Source organism: Peromyscus leucopus, chromosome 23 (assembly GCF_004664715.2).
Source record: "Peromyscus leucopus breed LL Stock chromosome 23, UCI_PerLeu_2.1, whole genome shotgun sequence".
Lineage (NCBI taxonomy): Eukaryota > Metazoa > Chordata > Mammalia > Rodentia > Cricetidae > Peromyscus > Peromyscus leucopus.
In genome coordinates, this window is record NC_051082.1 from 29,987,947 (window position 1) to 30,008,975 (window position 21,029).

The window sequence follows — 21,029 nt, forward strand, 5'->3', positions numbered from 1 at the left end:
GGACAAAATGGAATTGGTTAGGCTGATACCCAGTGCTCTCCCTTAGATCCTTCTGATCCTTCACCTGGTGACATGAGCATTCCAATCACCATGCTATTGCTTCTCATTTAAATTGATACCTTCTGTGCTATGACCCATGGGAAGCATTGACTTCCACTGGCTGAGTGAATTGCCTTCAGTAAGGTAGGGGAAGCACTACTCTGAACAATCTGCATGCTACATCCAAATCCCAGAAGTTACAATCTTTTAAATAATTTTTTTGCCTCTGTATGCATGCGTGTTGTGTGCACCTATGCATGTGTGGTGACACACATGTTGGTAAGAGCGTGTACACATGTGTTCAGGGTGCTTGTGGAAGTTGAAAGTTGACAAAATCTCCCTCAGTCCCTCTGCACTTTAGTGAGGCATAGAGATCACCAACTGTCCGGTCTAGCCAGTCAGTTTGCCCAGGGGATATCCTGTCCCTGCCTCTCCAGGGTTGGGATTATGGGTGGCCATCATGCCTGCTTATCTTTTAATTTCGATCTGGGGCTCTGAATTCTGGGTCTTAAGTTTGCACAGTGAGTGCTTTGTCCACCCTGCCTTGTCTTCATCCCATATAATCCCAACTGTGCAAAAATATCCAAATAAGAGCAGAACAGTTATCTCACGAATACAATCGTCCAGTTCTTCTGTGAGGTAACAGCTTAGCGGGGCATGCTAGTGAAGGATGATAAACTCAGCACTTGGAAGGCAGTATCAGGGATTCCAGGATATCAACTGCCATGTAGTGAGTTTGAAGCCAGCCTGGGGTATATGTGGCACTGTTTTAAAAACAACCAACTCGCCAACCCAACCCAAAAGTGAAACAAAGAAAAACAAACACACACATACACACAAATACTCTTGCTTTTATCTAATTTGGGAAATGATTTTTGAACTTGGGTGGATAGAGGAGAAAGAGCAGTTTGATGATTTCCCAGAGACTCCCATACATGAAGACAATCAATGCCATCTTGATTTCTGCATTTTCTTCACCAAATCAATTGGCTTCTGGCGTCATGGGACACAGACTCCTAATGGGCTTCATGTCACGCTCCACTTACGGTTCCATCCCTTGATACAGCCCTTAGAATGATGGGTTTTTCTGGCTGAAAAAATCCTTTCTTTTGCAGTTTTAAAGGGATCTGCAACAGTTACACAAACACAGTGAGAGCCAAGCAACGAAGCGTCACCAAGCACAGAAGCAAGGAAGAGATTCATCAAGGACCAATTTGCTTTAGATGTAATGAAAATGACCTTTTCCCCAGTTGTCATTCCATAGGAGCCAAGATTTTAAATATTTGGGGTCTGGGCTAAAACTCTGGTCTTCATGCTTATAATGCAGGCATTCTCCTGAATGAACCACTCTTCAGTCCCTGCATTGATAATATAATATAATATAATATAATATAATATAATATAATATAATATAATATAATATAATATAAATATAATATAATATAATATAATATAATATTTATATAAATATTATATAAAATATATATCATATAATATAAATATTATATAATATTTATATACATATAATATAATATAATTATATATATATATAAAACAAAAGATACAGCCTCCCAAACTGGAGGCTGCAAACTCAGCAGTTATTACAAAAGAAATTACTTGGCTCATAGAGTAAATTAAAAAGTGGGCAAGCATATACTTCTCTGCATATAGATGGCCCAAACTAAAAAACCAAGCTGTATGTAACTTAGTGAGGAAGCACACTGACCTGAGTTTGCTCACAAGGTTGGAAGGAGAAGTTCTGCAGGACTCTGACCAGAGCGATTTTCACATTCAGGAGCGCAAACCTCATGCCAATGCAGTTCCTGGGGCCACTCCCAAAGGGCTGGTATGTGTAGGGATCGATTCTGTCCTGGTTCTTCTTGCTGAACCTGGTCCCACAGGAGTAGATGAAGATGAAGACAAGTTAACAAATCATAAAACCCCACAACAGTCCCTTGTTTGATATCTCTTAGATACACACAAACAATAGTAAACAGGATGCTTGCCTGGGCTGCTTGTTGAAATTCTGCTGCGACTTTTAAAAGTTAATTTTTGACAGCTTTTTAGTTACATACAATACACTGTGATCCCTCTTTCATTCTATTTTTCCAAGCTAGTCCCCTCCTACTTTCCTGCCTCTCTCTCTCTCTGGTGTGTGTGTGTGTGTGTGTGTGTGTGTGTGTGTGTGTGTGTGTGTGTGTGCATGCACATGTGCAAGTCTTTTATTGGAAGTTATGGATGCTGTGTGTTTATGATGGCAATGGCCGTGCCTTGTCCAGAAGACAAGTACCCCTCCCCACCCTTTAGCCACCTCAGTCTGTCCTCCCTGTCTTCTGTGACGTGTCTTAGGCATTGGAGTGGGTAATATACTGTAAAAATTGTAGGGTACAGGCCTCTCCCTTTGTCTTTACTGTGGAGAAGCTTTAAGTTATGTTGAGATGATGTCAATGCTGTTCAAAAGAACATTTATTTATTATTTAATTTTTGAGATAAAGTCTCACTATATAGCCCTGGCTGGTCTGAAACTGTGTAGCCCAGGCTGGCCTCAGACTCACAGAGATCCACCTGCCTCTGCCTCCTGAGTGCTGGGACTAAAGCTATGCACCACCACACCCAGTTTAAGAAAATTTATCTTGAAGCAAGAGGAGTGCATTTGGCCCAGTGATGTGTGCATATTCTGACACACAAGAAATGAGACCAGTAGAACAAAAACATGTTTTTTCCTCTACTAACACTTCTGCTGGTCACGTGCTCATTGGGCTCCAAGGATGACACACCTGCCACTATTGAAAGTTTTTTTTTTTTTAAAAGAAAGTTTGTTTTCCATTTGCACTCTATAGTTCTCCAATCTCAATTCTTCTTCTGTTTTTGACTCTGTTCCTTGTCTTTCTTTTCTTTTAGCTAACAACCTTCTCTCCCTCCCTCCCTTGATTCCTTTCCTCCTCCATTTCTCCCTCCCTTATTTCTCTACCTCCCTATGTCTCCTTTCTTTTGTTTCTTTCTCTTTATTCTCCTCCATTCATCCCTCCCTCCTTCCCTTCCATCCCTTCTTTTCTTCTTCTGCATCTTCCACCTTCTTTTGCTTCTTCCTACTTCCCTTCCTTCCTTGTTGAGTATTTAAGTCAATATCTTACAAAATACCCGAAGTCATTCCAGTGTCATATCATCAAAGTTTTTCTTTATATGTTTCCTTGTGTATTAAATTCCAGAAGAGTAGACACATTTTATTTAAATTTGATATCATTTAAATATTTAAGAGAAGAATAGTGATTTTTAGGGTGGGTGATAATTGTAATGTGGTTATGTATTTCAAACCCTAATTTATATTTTAAAGAAAATTCTGAAGTATTTGTGAGTTGTATGTTATATATACATAATACACACACACACACACACACACACACACACACACATACACACACACATACCACATGGCAGTTGAGAGAGTTGTTGAAGATGTGTGTGGAGTAGCTGACATGGGTGAATAGAGATTCATTTAGAGTGCCGAGTATATAATTTTTATATATTACTCTATATATAATTTCCATATATTATTCTTGGGCACTTGTCAAACATTAATCTCTAATAGACATATATTAAAATTTGCATTTTATCAGTGTTTGGAGTAGTCTCTATACAAATAGGCATGTATTTCACTACTAAAAAATTCATCATAAATAAAAAAAATCAATGGTTTGTGCTTTTATAGCCACAAAACTACAGGAGGTGGAATTGCTGAGGCTGGAGGGAACACAGAAGTCATATGGCATGGACCAACCTCGAGTGACTCCCTCAGTAAATATTATGGTGGCAACAGGAATGCTACAACTGCTAAGGCACATATTCTGACAGCAGAAAATCCAGTTAGGGATTCATATCTTGATCATAGCTCCTTTGACTGGCTAGCCTCATTGCTAAGACCTCCGTTCTCTGTTTTGGTTACCAACAGGAGATCAAGAAAACAGTTATTTTTAGACTTAAAATTTGACTGAAGCCTGGTTGTGGTTCCAAAATTTCCAGAAGAATCTGCTTGAGGCATCTCCAAAGAAGCATGTCTCAGGTTTCTAGACAAGAGGGTGACTTGGCCTTAGAAGAGTCATTAAGTATAAGGGAGTTGGCTAGAATGACAGCTAGAGATAGGACTGTGAGGACCCATGGGCTATCTTCAGCAGGGCTGCTCTAAGCTTAATGGAGGAGGGCCTCTAGGCCCACAGTGACACCATTACAGCCATAATAGAAGATCCAGGAGGCAAAGTCTAGTCAAATGGGAGATGCAGATGCTCTCTAAAGATGACAGGGACAGTTAATGGGAATGGCAAGGAAAACCTGAGGTGAATGAAAAGCATAACACATAAAATAAGATAGTGCTGAGGAAATTATGGTAGATGTTATACTTTTCTAAAAGTTTACATAGACAGGCAGGCAGGCAGAGAGAGACACACAGATAGACTGTTGTTGCTACAAATATATCTTCAATACCAAGAGACACACCATGTTTGGACTAGCCCAGTTCTGGGTAGTTTATCTTTCCCATGTCCCTGTACCTTTCAGGGCGGAACTCCTCAGGCTCCGACCAGCACTTTGGGTCTCTGTGAAGAGCAAAGGTTGGTACCATCACCACAGTCCCTTTGGGAATGAGCACCCCATTGACTTCAACATCTTTCTTACAGACTCTCTCAAGTCTTCCACCAACTGGATATAATCTGAGAGTTTCATTCACCACCATGTCCAAATACTCTATCTCTACCAGGGCATCATAGGTGACAGGTGCCTGGAGGAAAGGGAAGGGAGAATAGGTAGAGGGGATGAGGGAGAGGGAGAGAGATTTATGAATTAAATTTTGAATTAATTTTCATCTACAGAGTACCACTGAGGTGTTTGGAGTTCCAAAGAATAACTCCTATTTGATAAAGAACCTTAGCATTTTTTTTGACACAGGGTTTCTCTGTGTAACAGCCCTGGATGTCCTGGAACTCTCTCTGTAGACCAGGCTGGCCTCCAACTCACAGAGGTCCCCCTGATTTTGCTTCCTGAGTGCTGCTGGGATTAAAGGCATGCACCACCACTGCCTGGCTACAACGCATTTTAATACCTCACATTTCTCAACCTGTTCAATAACCCATTGAGAAGTTTGGCCCAATGCCAAACCCAGGGCCTTGAATCCTCAGCATTACTATGTACTACTTTTTTTTTTTTAAATTTCTTATGTCAGGAACCATAACTAATAGATTATGATAATTACATTCAATAACAATATGCCACAGGTAGTGTTGCCTTTCACACATATGCATGAAATTCTATAAAATACAGATGATAGCAATCTCTATTTAAAAAAAAACTTTATTTTTATTTATGTGCATGTGCTTCTGTAGAGGTTTGTGCATGTGAGTTCATGTGCTCTGGGGACCAGAAAAGGGTGTCAGAGCCCCTAGAACATAGCTACACATGGTTGTGAGCCCCCTGATATAGGTGTTAGGAACTGAACTCAGGTCCTCTGAAAGAGCAGTCAGAGCTCTTAACTGATGAACTATCTTTACAGCCTTTAAATAAATCCTTATTTTTATTTAGTTATAAATATATTGCATGGTCATTCCTTTGATTATGTATAAAATTTAGAAACATTAAATCAGCTAATCTTTGATAGCTACTATTGCTCATCAAAGAAGCCCATCTTTACATCAAATGGATATCATCACAGGAAACCTCAACTGGACACAATACAGAGATCAATGGATCATAGGGAGCTCAGCACCAACAGATACATCTGCATTACATGATGACAGCATTTACAGCTCAGGGAACATGGAGAAGAGGAGGGAGGTGGAAAGATTGTAAGCAGAAGTCTGCTATGAAACAGTCTCTCTTAGAAATGGGTGCATAGACAAGACCAGAAGAGTGGCAATATCAATGGATATGTTAATGTGGAAGGAGATAATTTCACATGGTCCCACTCCTAAACAAAGAACTTCAGGCAACTAATGACTCTTGGAGGAGGGACAATTAGTGTCTCTCAGGAATGAGCCCTCTTATTGGTTGTCCAATGCAGAGTGGTCAGCCTTGAAACCATATACACATAACAACAAAAATGGACTCAGTAGGTTGTATGTGTGTATGTATATACACACATATGTATACACACATGTATATATACACATATATGTATACATATATGTGTGCACACATACAAACATATGTGTATATTTGTATAAAAATAATAATCAAAAAAGGTGTTATCGACTTGAGAGTGGGGGGGTGGGAGAGATTTGAGGCATGGGCTGGAGGGAGGAAAGGGCAGGAGAAAAGTGATGTAATTCTATTTCAATTAAGATAGTTTAAAATTAAACAAAAGTATGCAGCACGGTTGTACAGCAAAAAAAATTAAGTGATCTGAGGAGGTATTAATAGTCTTTTCTGTACTACAGATGACAAAAGACAGACACAGTCATTGCCATCAAAATGCTGAGTTCCAAGCCTGGTAAAAGTCACAATGAGAACAGGATCCATCACTCAGCTCCATTCTCTGTTGCTGGTCCAGGCTGAGGGTTGTTCTTTCAGGGCTTGCCTGTGAGCTCTGAAGAGAATGATAAACCAAATCGACGGCCTCACAGACCAGGTAACCTTACACCCCAAGCCTCCCAGTTGGGCAGCGTTGCAAAGTCCAATGTGAGAAATATGTGATTATTACTTTATGGAACTTTTAGACAGACTGTAATGTAGGGTTAAGAGCTTGACTCAGGTCACCTATGAGCGGAGAGAGATGTGTGGGGCAGAGCTAAATCAATCTGCCTAGCCCAGTCTAGCCAAGGCCAGTCACACCAAGCCAACAGCAGGCAACAACACACCCCACAACATCAACAAAGCTGACTACTCAGACACTTGACTAACCAAAGCTCATATTTCCATGCCACTGGTTTTTTTTTTTTTTTTTTTTTTTTTGTGGTTGTTTCTTGGTAGTTTTTGGTGACAGATGATGGATAAATTTGTACTAACATTCATCTACAAAGATGTGTTAATCCTAAAAGTAGTACCTGATACCTATTTCCCATTCACTTATCTTTTCATATCTTTCTTAAATAAAGCTGGTAGAAGAGTCGATGCTTATGGCCCCATGCAAAGATTCTCACCTAATGTGATAAGGAGCCATACTTCTCTCCAGTGCCCTCTCCAGGTCCCATTTCCTCACCTTATTGGGTAGAGCAACATCAATTTTATCTTGAAGTTTCTTCTGGACATCAGGGTGAGTGGCAAGCAAATACATAGCAAAGCAAAGAGTACTGCTAGTGGTCTCATAGCCAGCAAAAATAAAGAAAACAGATTGGGCCACAATCTCAAGATCAGATAAACCTGAAAGGAAAGGACATACATTTTTATTTCAATTATTTTTAAATTGATTGATTGTGTGTAGACTCCAGCAGGCCGTAGAATAAAATTAACAATGCTGAGTCAGTCATGACTGAATGTCATCTGCCTCGGCATTCCCCTCCCCCAGCTCTGCTAGACCACACAGCTCCTGATAACAGTTGTTCTCCCTCTTGGGTTTTAATCCGCACAGAAGCTCAGTTCAGTTAAGCACTGAACAGTTACACCCTGAGCAGGGAGTGGAGTGGGACTACAACATGTGATCTGCTCCAACCTTGAAAGTTCAGAATTGGGAAAACAGTGGAAAAGGAATGTTTAGGGGTTTGTAGAGCTCTGGTCTGCTAAGCATGACATCTTGATGGGAAGACGCCCCGTCAGGTTCTTTGTCCTAGCGAACACGAAATGTGTGTTATTGTTTTGGCTTGAATGTCAAGTGTCCCTCAGTCTTATTTGTCTGGACGCTTGATCCCTAAATGGCAGAGATGCTTGTGAAGAAGGTCCCTTGGAGGAACTGGGTCACAGGGATGGGACCTTGAGGTTTGGTAGCTTGACCACACTTCCTGGTCACTCTATGCTGTTCCTGCTACTATGCCTAGTCTCATGTGTTGTCAAGTCTCCAAAACTGAATGAATGATCAGCTTGAACCACAAGTCAAATTAAACCCTCCCTCCTTTAAATTTCTGCTTGTCAGGCATTTTCTCACAGCAACAAGAAAATAACCAGTGTGTGAAAGTAGAGCATGGATGCAAAAGCTTCAGAACTCTGCTCTCTGTTGGGATTATCAAGCAGAAATACAAAGCTGTTTAGTTGTAATAAATCAACATTCGATTAGCTTAAGAAAGGAATCAGGAGTTCAACCTAAAGAGCTTCTACACTGGACAAATGTCGTTGAATCTGTGTGTCAATAAAAATTATGACGGTAAGGGAACAGGATTAATGTATGATCATGTTGGAGAGAGATAAGTATAGGAGAAGTTGGAGGATAAAAGAAGGGAATGAGGAAAGAAGAAACAAAGGAAGAAATGTGGGAAGAAAGGGAAAAAAAGAAAAGGAATGAAATAAAATGACCATGGTCTCTCCCTACAGTGGAACTCCTGGCTGTCTAAGATGGGAAGGCATTAGAAAGACATCATTCTTCAACCATCACAGCAATGGCTTCCTCAAAAGCCACCCATGATGGAAAAATAAGTAGGTGAAAAGCTAGTAAGAGTATTGAGGTATGTGCTTAGTCCCAAGGCTTTTTCCACATGTTCCTTATCAACTACACAGGAAATCAAAGCTTGGCTGTAAATCAAGAGCTGGACAAGCATTCATCCCAGGTTTCCAGTGACCATCACCACTGTGGGGCTGTTCCTCTCACTGGGTATCTAGATACAAATGTCCAAGCAGGGCTTTGGACTCTGGGTCTAGATGAGGCCCAGATGGTGTCTATTCTGTGGCATAAGATCTAGAGACTACTGATAACCTCCAGTCCTGAATTTCATGTGCATGGCTGCCCTTCAGGCTTTGAACACAGTAATAATCCTGTGCTTCTAGCAAGTTCCTTTGACTGAATATATAACACCCACAAATATGTTATTCCGTAATCTGCAGACATCTTCATCTGACTGGGAAGCCCCTTGCATATTTCCAGAATAAATATCTATCTTCGTGGTTCCACATCAGTAGATAGGACTCGTATTTGCTTACCTTGATGACACTCTTTGTCTTTGGAATTCTGGGAGTTGATCATTAGTTGAAGAAAATCCAATCTTTGCTGAAAGAAAGTAGTTTTGGAAGGTGCAAAGTCAGTTGTGTGGTCAGAGAAATAGTCACAAGTACAGAACTAGCCATGCTTCTGATAATAATATTTATTTAAGCCCAGAAATCTCACTAGGGTGCCAGAGCTAGAGGTAAACATGTATGTCCACATACCAGCTTTGAAGAGCAGAATGCTTTCTCAAGTGAACACTGGGTATGTGTCCAGTAGACCTAGTCTTTGCTATCCTTGGTCCTGAGTTCCTTGGGCTCTGAACAGTCCTGATCATCTCCTTTTCTTCACATGTGTGCTCACACAGGAAGAGGTTCTGTACCTCAGTCTACATCCTCCAATTTTAATCCTGAAATGTGTCCTTCTAGATGAACCTCGTGCCATTTCCAAATCTCATCAGTAGTTTTGAGGTGAGCATCATGAAATGTTCTGACAAGCTAGAATGCTATGATTCTCAGTGACATCTGGGGGATTGCCCAGTCCTACCTCTATGACCTATGGACTTCAGTATTCTGGGATCCAGGCTGTATATAACAAAGTCTGGATAACTGGATAAGCTCAGTGTCCACTTTAAGCCACAAGCAGCTCAAATTTAGTTGAGGCCAGCCAGGCAGGTAGACATATTATTCCTAGCTTTTGAGTCAGGATGACTGAGAGCTAGTGGCAAGACTACATAGTTACACTGTGTTTCCAAAAATTAAAAACTAAAAATAAAGCAGACTGAATGGCACCAGAAAGCTTACAATGGAGTGGGCCAACTTTTAACTGCTGAACTGTTTCTTCAACCCTCTCATCTCATTATTCTAAAAATTTATGTTAAAGCATACTTAAAAAATAAAAATTATATGTCTCAATGGGTACAATTGGGTTTGATATATACACACATACATACATACATTATATATATATATATATATATATATATATATATATGTAGTGAATGCTGTTCAAATCAAGTTAAACATATTTTCAGATATTTATTATTCATTCATGATAGAACTTTCAAAGTCCATTCCTCTAATAGCTTCTGGAATTTTTAAAATGCCTTCAATAAACATGGGATTACACATGTCTCCCACATAAGCTTATGTCATTATATGACCAGCAGGAAGATGACTAGATCATATGGGAGTTCTACTTTTTAGACTTTTGCTCATCTTTTACCCCTGGTAATCTTAACCCTGAAACCATGCACAGGCACCATTGATATCACCTTTTTAGAATCTAAACAGATCTAAGATCGCAGAAGACATTATTATTATTATTATTATTATTATTATTATTGGTTTTTCAAGACAGGGTTTCTCTTTGTAGCTTTGTGCCTTTCTTGGATCTTGCTCTGTAGACCAGGCTGGCCTCGAACTCACAGAGATCCACCTGCCTCTGCCTCCCAAGTACTGGAATTAAAGGCATGTGCCACCACTGCCCGGCACAGAAGACCTTAATATTTGAAGAAATGAGCCATTAATAATGATTGCTCCACTGGGATCTCCTGACCCAACACCAAAGTCACAAACTCTGTTCATAATATGTAACTGTAGGGTTGAGCTGGATACCCATGGAAACTTGGACCATTGTTCAAGGAAGATGTGTTTGCCAACCATGCATATGGTCCTGAGTTTTATCCTCAGCGCTGAGAAAATTACAAACTTTAACTTTTTAAAGTTTTATCCATAAAGTTTTCCATAATCCCCCTAACTAATTTACATCCTCACAAATGTAAGAAAATTTTTTTCTAGCATGTGAATTTTTCATGTTAAAAATATTGTTTTATTGGCAGATCAATCATAATATGTATCATTTGATTTTAAATGCTTTCTACTTGACTTATTTCATATCTGTGTTCCCAATGCTTCCTTTTCTTCAAAAATATAAAATTTTCCTGTTCTTAACTTAGTCTAATTATATGAAACATAAATGCACAAACAACATCTTAACATTTTATCAATAAATGAACAACCTCATGTGACAAGCTATTACCTTTTCTTTATCTTGCATGCGAGTCTCTTTCATTTGTTTTACAGAAGTTTTAAAAAAGCTCATGACGTCATTTGGAAAGAAGCTCATGTTGAGTGCATCAAATACTGGGATAAGGAATGGAAAGATTACTAGAAGGGAAAGAAAAGAGAAACCATGGTGAAAATACAAATTTTATCTGATTACATTTATTCTGATACGCAGAACAGTAAAAGTTACCAGGATCTCAAGCAAGACTCTCCCTCTTGCTAGCTTCCAGGCCACTGGCTGGGAAAGGGTGTGTCAATGTATGGCCACTGACATAGAAGTGATATCAATGGTGCCTGCTGCATGGTTGCAGGGTTAAGTCCTTTGACCTTTCACCCTTGACATGTTGAACTAAGGTCTTTTTGGATAGATCAGACTTCAGTCCAGTGCTGCAGTTAATCATGGTGTTCAAGAAAGAGCTTTTAAGCTGGAGAGACGGCTCAGTGGGTAAAATGCTTGCCTTGCAAATGTGAGGCTCTGTGCAGAAATCATGTTAAAAGCCAAGTGCAGTACTTCGGCAATGGCGACATGAGAGTGGAGACAATTCCTGGAATAGCCATTTAGCCCAGCCTACTTGATGAAGTTCCAAGCCAGTGAGTACCTGTCTCAAACAAGGTGGAAGGAATCCAAGGAACGACATCAAAGTTTTTTTTTTTCTAATCTGCATATATGTAAGAGAGAGAGAGAGAGAGAGAGAGAGAGAGAGAGAGAGAGAGAGAGAGAGAGAGAGAGAGAGAGAGAGAGCACATGCAGACACAGATGGACAGACAGGCAGGCAGATAAAGACAGACAGACATAGACACACACACACACACACACACACACACACACACACACACACACACACAGAATAAGTTTTCAGGTTAGAAATATCACAGTCTGTGTTCTTCACCTGTCGGGGAATAAAGTCAGGAATCGACAATAGAAGAAAAGTTGGGGAAGTAATATGTAAATTATTCATCACCACACTCCTCCATAACCAAAAGCTCAAGAACTATGGGGGCAATTCCAATTTGTGTTCAAATGAAAAAAGATAAAAGACATGATACAACTAGTAGGAGCTGGTGAGATGATTCTGCAGGTAAAATCATTTACTGTGGAAACTGACTGCGTTTGGTCACTGGAGCACACGGTAGAAGGAGATACCTGATTCCCACATCTTGCCCTCTAATGTTCACGAGTGTGCCTCCACTTACACATACACACAAATAATAACAACAGCAACACTAATGATATTACCACCAATAAAGAAAATTATTACGAAGATGGAGACAAAGCAACATCCAGAAGAAAATTTGAGTGTTGAGAAAAAAACTGATCTTAAATGGCAACACTGTAGGAGAAGTGCCATTAAGAGAGAGGAGCAAACACACCTCAGGCAGAGGGGGATTGATATTACAGACCAAAGTGGAAGATAATAAAATAAAAAAAAAACATAGAGGAAATCAGTGAGTGGAAACTAATAAAATGAAAAATAACATAGAGGAAATCAGTGAAAGCGAAAGATGCTTCCCTAAAAGTATCTTCAGAAATAGCTAAATGTTAGCTGGAATTGTTCTAGAAATAGAGTGATGACTCAGATTACTAGTGTGAATAGTGAATGTTTTAAGGGAATAATATCATTATTGAAAACACAAGGGAATATTAAGGCATTCTATTACTAACTGGAAGATAACAATTGCATAATTAAGCTAGAATGTACAAATTCCTAGAAATACACAAACTATAGAAATTGACTCAAAAATATTTGCACATCATACATGATAGACCTGTGACATAATGAGATAGAATTAGTGATAGAATTCTCCCAACTCTTCACAGAAGATCCAATGCCATTTTCCTCTAAACACTTCCAAAATACAGAAGAGAAATAAAACATCTCCAAAATTCTCTACAGAGTCACAGTGTCCTAATCCCATAGTCAAACTGACATCAAACTAACATCACTTGTAAATATGGTTGCAAAATGCTCACCAAAATAATAATGCACCAAGCCAAGTGACTGTTACAACTCAAGATGATTTATGTTACTGTAATCAAGTAGGATTCACCCCAGGTATGCGCTGCTGTGTGATAGAGCCATATTAATATGAACAAACATGAGCTAAACAGGTTTATAGATGCAAAACATTCTGAGAAAGATCTATCTCTGGTGCATGAGCGGGCTTTTTGGAGCCCATTCTCTATGGTGGGACACCTTGTACAGCCTTGATACGGGAGGGGCTTGGACCTGCCTCAACTGAATGTATCAGGCTTTGCTGACTCCCTATGGGAGGCCTTACTTTTTCAGAGGAGGGGATGGAGAGTGTGTTGTGTGTGTGTGGGGAACTGAGCGGGGAGTGGGGAAGAGAGATGGGAGTGGGATCTGTGGTTGGTATGTAAAATGAATAAAAAATTTCTTATGCCGGGTAGTGGTGGCACACGCCTTTAATCCCAGCACTTGGGAGGCAGAGGCAGGCGGATCTCTGTGAGTTCGAGGCCAGCCTGGGCTACCAAGTGAGTTCCAGGAAAGGCGCAAAGCTACACAGAGAAACCCTGTCTCGAAAAACAAAAAAACAAAAAAACAAACAAAAAAAATTTCTTAATAAAGAAAAAGGAAAAAAAGAAAAACCAGCACTGTATTGTGATTAAAGGTATTTCCAGAATTAAATGATTGTATCATATTTTTCAATTTATTGTTTATTTATTTATTTGTTTATTTATTTATTTCTGGTTTTTCAAGACAGGGTCTCTCTGTGCAGCCTTGGCTGTCCTGGAACTCACTCTGTAGACCAGGCTGGCCTCGAACTCACAGTGATCATCTGCATCTGTTTCCAAAGTGCTGGAATTAAAGGCTTGTACCACCCCTGCCCAAAACACTTGGCATAATTAATTAATTAATATTATTATTATTTTATTTGTAATGACATGTAGGTGTGTATATCTGTATGTGGGTTTGTGCATGTGAGTTCAGGTGCCCTTGTGTGAATTACAGATGATTGTGATTCATCTGACATGAACGCTAGGGACTAAAAGCTTGGGTCCTCTTGAAGAGCAGCAAGTGCTCTTAACCACTGAGCCGTCTCTCCAGCCTGAGTAAATATATTACATTAAACATTATGGTACACTCACCATTTCCATTTGAGTATATGTCCAAAAGAAATGAAAACCATTGTTCAAACTTGTATAAGAATATTCAGAGCAACACTATTAATAACAGCCATAAGTTTGAAAAATTTCAAATGTCCATCAATGACAAATTCAGCCACTAAAAGAAAGGGCATACTGAAACATCCTTCAAGATACAGGAACTTTTGAAAACATAGAGGAAACTAGACATACAAGGTGATAAATTATACGATTCCATTTATAGGAAGTGTTGCTTACACCTGAGGAAGGCAGAGACCTGATGGCTAAATGTAGGGTTTCTGAATTGCCAAAAAGATTCCATTACTGACAATAGTGATGACCATGGATATCTTTAGATACACTGAAAGCTATGAATTGGCCCATTTCAGTGGACCATGTACAACGTATGTGAAATGAAGTTCACAAAACTCTAAGAAGGGTACCAGTGGGGGAGGGAGAGGAGGAGAGAGAGGAATGGGGGAATGAAAATGACTGAAATCCATTATAAAATGTGTGAAACCATCAATCAATAAACATGGAAGAAAACAGAAATAATGAAATGTTGGTTCACGTACTCACTGAGAGAAAGAATGGATCAAAGAAATTAAGTTTTAAGAGCTTCTTCACTTTTTGTACAAAAGGATTTTGTGGGTTGTTGAGGGAATCGATGTTTACTCCGAATGATGTGCCAGTGATCACATCCATGCTGTAGGCCCCAAAGACGCTGAACAGAGAGACAGATGGAAATCATTGTCTATGCCTTCTCTTATTCCTTCTAACATATGTAATACATAAAATGGGAGTAAATTCACAAGCCAAGGCAAGGCAGACACTGCAGAAATCCTGCTCTCGTGAATCTAGGCCTCCCTTATGCTTTCTGGTGAGCAGTTCATCAGATGACAGTGTTCACACTATTTTTCTGCTAGGTTGTGGCATGGGTACGGTGAGACATGGGTACGGTGAGACATGGGTATGGTGAGGGTTAGATTTAGTTGTCAATTTGACACAATCTGCAACCATCTGGGGGGAGATTCTCAGTGAGTGGTTGTCTGCATCACGTTGGCATTTGAGTATGTCTGTGAGGTATTGCCTCGATTGCTCTAATGAGTGTGGAGAGAGCCAGTCCCCTTTGGGCGGCATCTTTCCCTGGGTTTGGGTCCCTGACTGCATAAGGGTAGAAAAGGTTAACTGAGTACAAGTGTGAGTGTATTTCTCTCTGTTCTTGACTAGGGATGTGACTTGGAGCTTCAAATCCCTTCCTCTATTTCCCTGCAATGACATTGACTGAAACCTGGAACTGTGAGATATTATAAACCCTTTCCTCACTAACTTGTTTTCCTTTCAGGGTATTTTATCACAGAAATAGATATGAGATTAGAATAGATATCAGGAGACATGGAGTCACAGGAAGAAGAGCTCTAAAACCAGACAGATTGCATCAGTGTGGGTGGAGTGTGGGTGATAATGAATGTGGAAGTACCATGCCTCACTAAGACATTGTGAAATGCTTCTCTAATGCCTAGAGGACTAAGAAAGAGAACATTGTATCAGGCATCTGTATATCACTGGTATCTGTGCCCAAAGCTAGTTCATCTTCAGTACAACATATAACAACTGTTATTAATTCCCTGGAGCATACCCCATGCTGAAGGTACCAATAGATCTGCTCTTCCCCAGCCCCAGGGAGTTGACATTGCTTCAAGGGCAGAGGTATTGCTTTAAGTTGTGAAAATTAACAATATTCCTAGTAAAACACTTTACTTATGTGCCCACACGTTCCTCGTTTACCAGGAGGGTTGAATGTTACATCAGTGTTTCTTTAATAACTCAGAAGGCCTGAGTTTATGCAAGAAAATGATCTGATTGCAATGCCTACAGCCTTACAGGTACTGCACTCTTCAGAAATCGGGTAAAAGGGAAGTAGCAGGTGGGTTGCACTTTCATTTATTGACTATGAGTGCAACTTGCATGTATGTGCATCTGCTCCTGTGAGGCGTGTGTGCATGCATGTGTGCATGCGTGTGTGTGTGTGCGTGCGTGTGTGTGTGTGTGTGTGTGTGTGTGTGTTTTTATGTGGGCACACTTGTACCATGGCGTGCATCCAGAGGACCACTTGGGGGAGCCAGTTCTCTTTTTCCTCTATGTGGGTCCTGGGGATGAAACTCAGGTCCTTAGACTTGGTGGCAAGCTCCTTTACCCACTGAGCCTTCTCACTGACCCTAGGCAAGTTTTACTGCTTCACTGATATTCTTCATAAGCCCATGATGAGATATCAATTGCTCCAAGTTCTACATTTTAATTTCCTTGGTGTACATGCAGTGTCCTAATATGAACTGAATGATTTCTCTGCTGTCTATTTTCCATGGACTCTAGACTAAAAAATGTGTTTTAAATCATAATCCTTCTTTCTAAACTATCTATTTTGTTTTTTAGAATTCCCCAAATAACAATTATTAGAGAGATTAACCATGGCTTCCATATACAGAAGTGATATCCTTTCATCTATAGCCACCCTACCTTCTCCTGGGATATGCCCTTTTTCTTGAATGGTCTATTACAGTCATAAGGTTTGCTACAGAGAGGTCTCTAATTTCCACTGGTCTCAACCTCAGCAGAAGACAGTTGTAATCAGTTGTAATGCTGATAGCTCACTCCTGTCTGGTTCCTGAGGTGACTTAACAGTGGGAACTTCAGCATTCCAGCAGGCAGTTACAGTGTCTACTAACAACTATTGTGTTTTGAATATGAAATGCCACCATAGGCTCATGTGTTTGAACACTTGGTTCTGAGCCCACGGTACTGTTTTGGAAGGCTCTGAACTTTAGGAGGTGGAGCCTCGTTAGAGGACATAGATTGTTACAGCCAGATCTTGTGTCTATATAGGCTGGGCTTCCTGTTTCTTGAGTGTTAGATGCAGTGTCATCAGCTAGCCTCCTGCTCCTGCCACCATGTCTTCCTGCCATGATGGACATGTAACCCCACAGAACTGTAAGCTGGAACGAAGCCTTTCTCTTTTGCTTTTGTTGGAGTACTTTGTCACAGCAACAGAAAAGTAGTTGACACAACAACCCAGCCCCCAACGACTGTACCAGCACTCACTCTTTCATGATGATGGGATCCCCATTCTCTGCTCCATGCCTCATGTTTCTCACTAACAAGTCTGTATACTGGTTAATGAGGGGGAACATCTACAGACAAAACAAAACACCATCCATCGTGAGATGAGGGAGCTCAGTTCCCAGTGGACACAGCTTTCCCAAGGACAAAGCAAGAAGTCCCATGAACACAAAAGGACATTCTTAGGAAGTTTCAACTCAGAGGACACTGCTTGGAAAAGGACTGTGATCTACCTACCCACAAGATCTGCTTTTCATGTTTCCATTGAAAAGCTTATTACTTCATTACCTCCTTGAGCTTTCCACTGGTGAAGGTTGGAGACAGCAATGTTCTTAATCTCTTCCATTCTTCATTCTGAGATAAGGTGATTGCTTTTTTCAAGTACCCCGCTGGAACGAAATCCTAGAATCCAAAGCAAAAGAGATATTGTATACATAAGTTTGGAGAACTCTACAGTTGTAAAAAATTAAACAGGTATCATTTATTTAAAAACATTTGTGACTGTATAGTTAATGTAACATGTTCAAATGAACATTTGCCTCAAATGCTTCAGCCCCTGGGAGGTTTGAGGTGGCACCCAGTCAACACATGTGGCTTTAGAACTTTATAATCTAGTGTCCTTCTTCTACAGAAGTTTCACGTAACAGGGGAAACCACTGCTTCAGGGGGACTTGATAGCAACAAGACCTGGCACATCCTTCCAGTCTGCGCCAAGTAGGAAGGAACTGATGGCATCTGGTGGCCTTGTAAAGACAGACCAGTTATTCATTTACACATATTCACAGGAAGAGCTTCTTGATAAAGGGGTAATAAAAAGTGATTAAAAAATAACAGTTCTCAAAGTGTTATTGAGAAGACAATAACAGTATTTGAAAGAATCTAGGCATTATTTGGAAGAAATAATGTAATTCTATGTAAATTTTTTTCTTACTGATTTTCTTTAGGTATAGATGATCATACTTTCTACCTCATGATAGACTTGTCACCACCTCCTTGAACCTTATGCTTATAAAAACACATGCTTTGTACAAAAATGGGTATTTTTGTCATTCTGTATTTTAAAATGAACACATTTTGTGTTTGATGTCTGTCCCTGGAAAATGTTTACCTATGGTATCAAAATTGAATTCAACATAATAAATTAAGAGAAAAATCACTGTTTTTAGTGCTTTTCATTGTGTACATGCACGTGTGTGTGTGTGTGTGTGTGTGTGTGTGTGTGTGTCCATGCATGTACGTCCAGAGGAGGACATCGGGTGTCCTACTCTGTCACTTTGCCTTATTTCCTTGAGAGAGGGTCTTTCACAGAATCTGAAGCTCACTGTTTCATCTAGGCTGGCTGGCTGTGACCTCCTGGGATCCACCTGTCTCTGTCCCCAGTGCTAGAGCTTTTGTGCCTGTGGCCATGCTCAACTTTTTTTTTTTTTTATGTGAGCGCAAACACCTTTGTAAGATATAAGATAAGTAAACAAATATTCGGGCCCATTTCTAAGGCAAGTGAGAGTAGGTAAGACTACATGAAACACACAACTGCTTTTACAATCAACCCAAAGAAATGAAATACTAGGGGCTAGAGAAATGTCTCAATGGCTAAGAATATTAATTGCTCTTTCAGAAGACCAGGATTTGATTCAGTCATCCTCATGGCAACTCGTAATCATCTGTAACCAGTTCCAGGGATTTTGATGATCTCGTCTAGCTCCATAGACACTCAGTATGCACATATTGCACAGACATACATGCAATCAAGACACCCATACACATAAAATAAAACAGTAAAATAAACAAATAAAAGAAGATGAAATACTTTATGTATGAATCTAACAAAAAATGTACAGTAGGCTGGAAGCTGTAAAAATGTTGGTGAAAGAAATCAAACAATTTGAAGGAATGGAGGAACACATCATATTTTTAGACCAGAAAACTCTGCCAGGGGGATGGCTCATCAGGTAAGAGAACTTTTTTCTCTTAAGTATTGCTGCCTGCGGGGTAAGCCCCCCAGGAGCACAGGGCTCAAAGGAAATCCACAGAGTCGGCACATACTAGACTTTTCTATCTAAGGAGATAGGGGAAAGACACTCACTCTCTCTCTTGATGGTTTCCTCCCTTATTCTCTATTCTTCTTTCTGTGTTCTACATTCTCTTTTTCTTATCTCTATCCAGAGATGTCGCTTCTGTTACTCTTGATCTTTTCCTTCTCCTTCTTACTCTCTTGAAGTTCTCCTCCTAATTCTCTCTTTTTTGATGCTTTCCTTCTGACTTTTTCATTCTTGATGTTTTCCTTGTAGCCCATTTTAACTCTCTCTAACTCTATCTTTCCCTTACAGTTTATATATCCCAGCAAAATCTTTCAGGCAATATAAAAATTACAATGTGGTTACATTCTATTTTTCAAGTGAATGAATGCAAGTAAATAACAGCATGCTTTCCATATCCCTTACATGATTAAACATCTTATGTATTACAGGAGGAAAACAAATTATTTCAAGAACCCATGTACATTCATACCCAAGCAACTTTCTGTAGGTTAACTGTGTAGGTAAGCAAGATATTCTTCTCTTTTAGTTTTTTTATTGGCAAGCTGTACTTTGCAGTTATAAAGAAAGGGCCAATTACTTTATTACTTACCTTGAAAGGTAATCTTATAAGAAATCTTAAAGGAATCACAAATCTAAACTTTTATTTGTGAAAAAGAATCAGTCAACGCTACTTTAAATCTTTATACCCACACATCAATAGTTTTTTTTTTTTTTTTTTTTTTTTTGGTTTTTCGAGACAGGGTTTCTCTGTGTAGCTTTGTGCCTTTCCTGGGACTCACTTGGTAGCCCAGGCTGGCCTCGAACTCACAGAGATCCGCCTGGCTCTGCCTCTCGAGTGCTGGGACTAAAGGCGTGCACCACCACCGCCCGGCTAATAGTTTTTTTTTTTTTTTTTTTTTTTTTTTTTTTTTTATATCAAGAGATTGAGGGAAAATGGGTAGAAGGAATTAATCATCATCTTTGGTTATCAACCAATTCTAGCAAGAAAAGTGAGTGAGCTAGTAATAATTGGGCTGCTTTGTATTTGTTCTCTGACTTTACAGAGTACCTCACCCTTTATAAAATTTTAGATTGTATTCTTGGGTTTTTCACCTTAAAGCTACTATTAAAACATCTAATCCAACCTGAAGTTATTATAAGGCTTTGTTTTAGGAAATGATGCACACTGAAATCTGTGTTTTTCAGCATTAAGACTAAAGGAATTCAAGCCAATCTGGCTCCTAGGACTCAATTGCTTATCTTAATCATTAACTTGAGCTGCAATTTATGCAGCTCTTTAGGTGAAACTCATAGGCCCTAGAAGTGTAACATTTCCTTGTATATATTTTTATTTATTGAAACTAACATTATTATTATTATCATCAATTAGACAGTACAGCTTAGGAAGGAATCATCTTCACAATAATCCACAAGTAAAACTGCCCAGTAGAATGGGATGTTTCTATGAGATAAACATATTACATTTTAGGCAGTGGGGATCTCCCCACACCCATTCACACCATACCAGATACCAGAGAAAGATGGCAGTGGAAATCATGTAAAGGCACAGCAGAAACAAAAGACATTCTGGAGTCTGTGGCCTTCGGGCCTTGTCTATCCAAGTTTCACCCATC

General features: G+C 39.7%; 1 protein-coding gene across 2 annotated transcripts in view; it reads right to left on the reverse strand.

Annotated features, from left to right (window-relative positions):
- Window positions 1-870: 870 nt before the first annotated feature.
- LOC114685030 (cytochrome P450 3A9-like) overlaps window positions 871-21,029 on the reverse strand; it is a 28,930-nt gene continuing 8,771 nt past the window's right edge. The window contains exons 5-14 of one of the 2 annotated variants that reach the window (XR_005089826.1): window positions 17,666-17,779; window positions 17,360-17,448; window positions 14,836-14,984; window positions 11,129-11,256; window positions 9,088-9,154; window positions 7,223-7,383; window positions 4,584-4,810; window positions 1,766-1,928; window positions 1,279-1,397; window positions 1,076-1,166 (exon numbers count right to left, since the gene is read on the reverse strand). Coding sequence is in view for 1 of the 2 variants with exons in the window: in XM_028859634.2 (XP_028715467.1) it covers window positions 1,071-1,166; window positions 1,766-1,928; window positions 4,584-4,810; window positions 7,223-7,383; window positions 9,088-9,154; window positions 11,129-11,256; window positions 14,836-14,984; window positions 17,360-17,448; window positions 17,666-17,779 (1,194 nt within the window). In the remaining variant the exon portion in view is untranslated. Of the gene's footprint in view, window positions 1,167-1,278; window positions 1,398-1,765; window positions 1,929-4,583; window positions 4,811-7,222; window positions 7,384-9,087; window positions 9,155-11,128; window positions 11,257-14,835; window positions 14,985-17,359; window positions 17,449-17,665; window positions 17,780-21,029 lie in introns of both variants that reach the window. The other variant, XM_028859634.2, reaches the window with a different exon arrangement.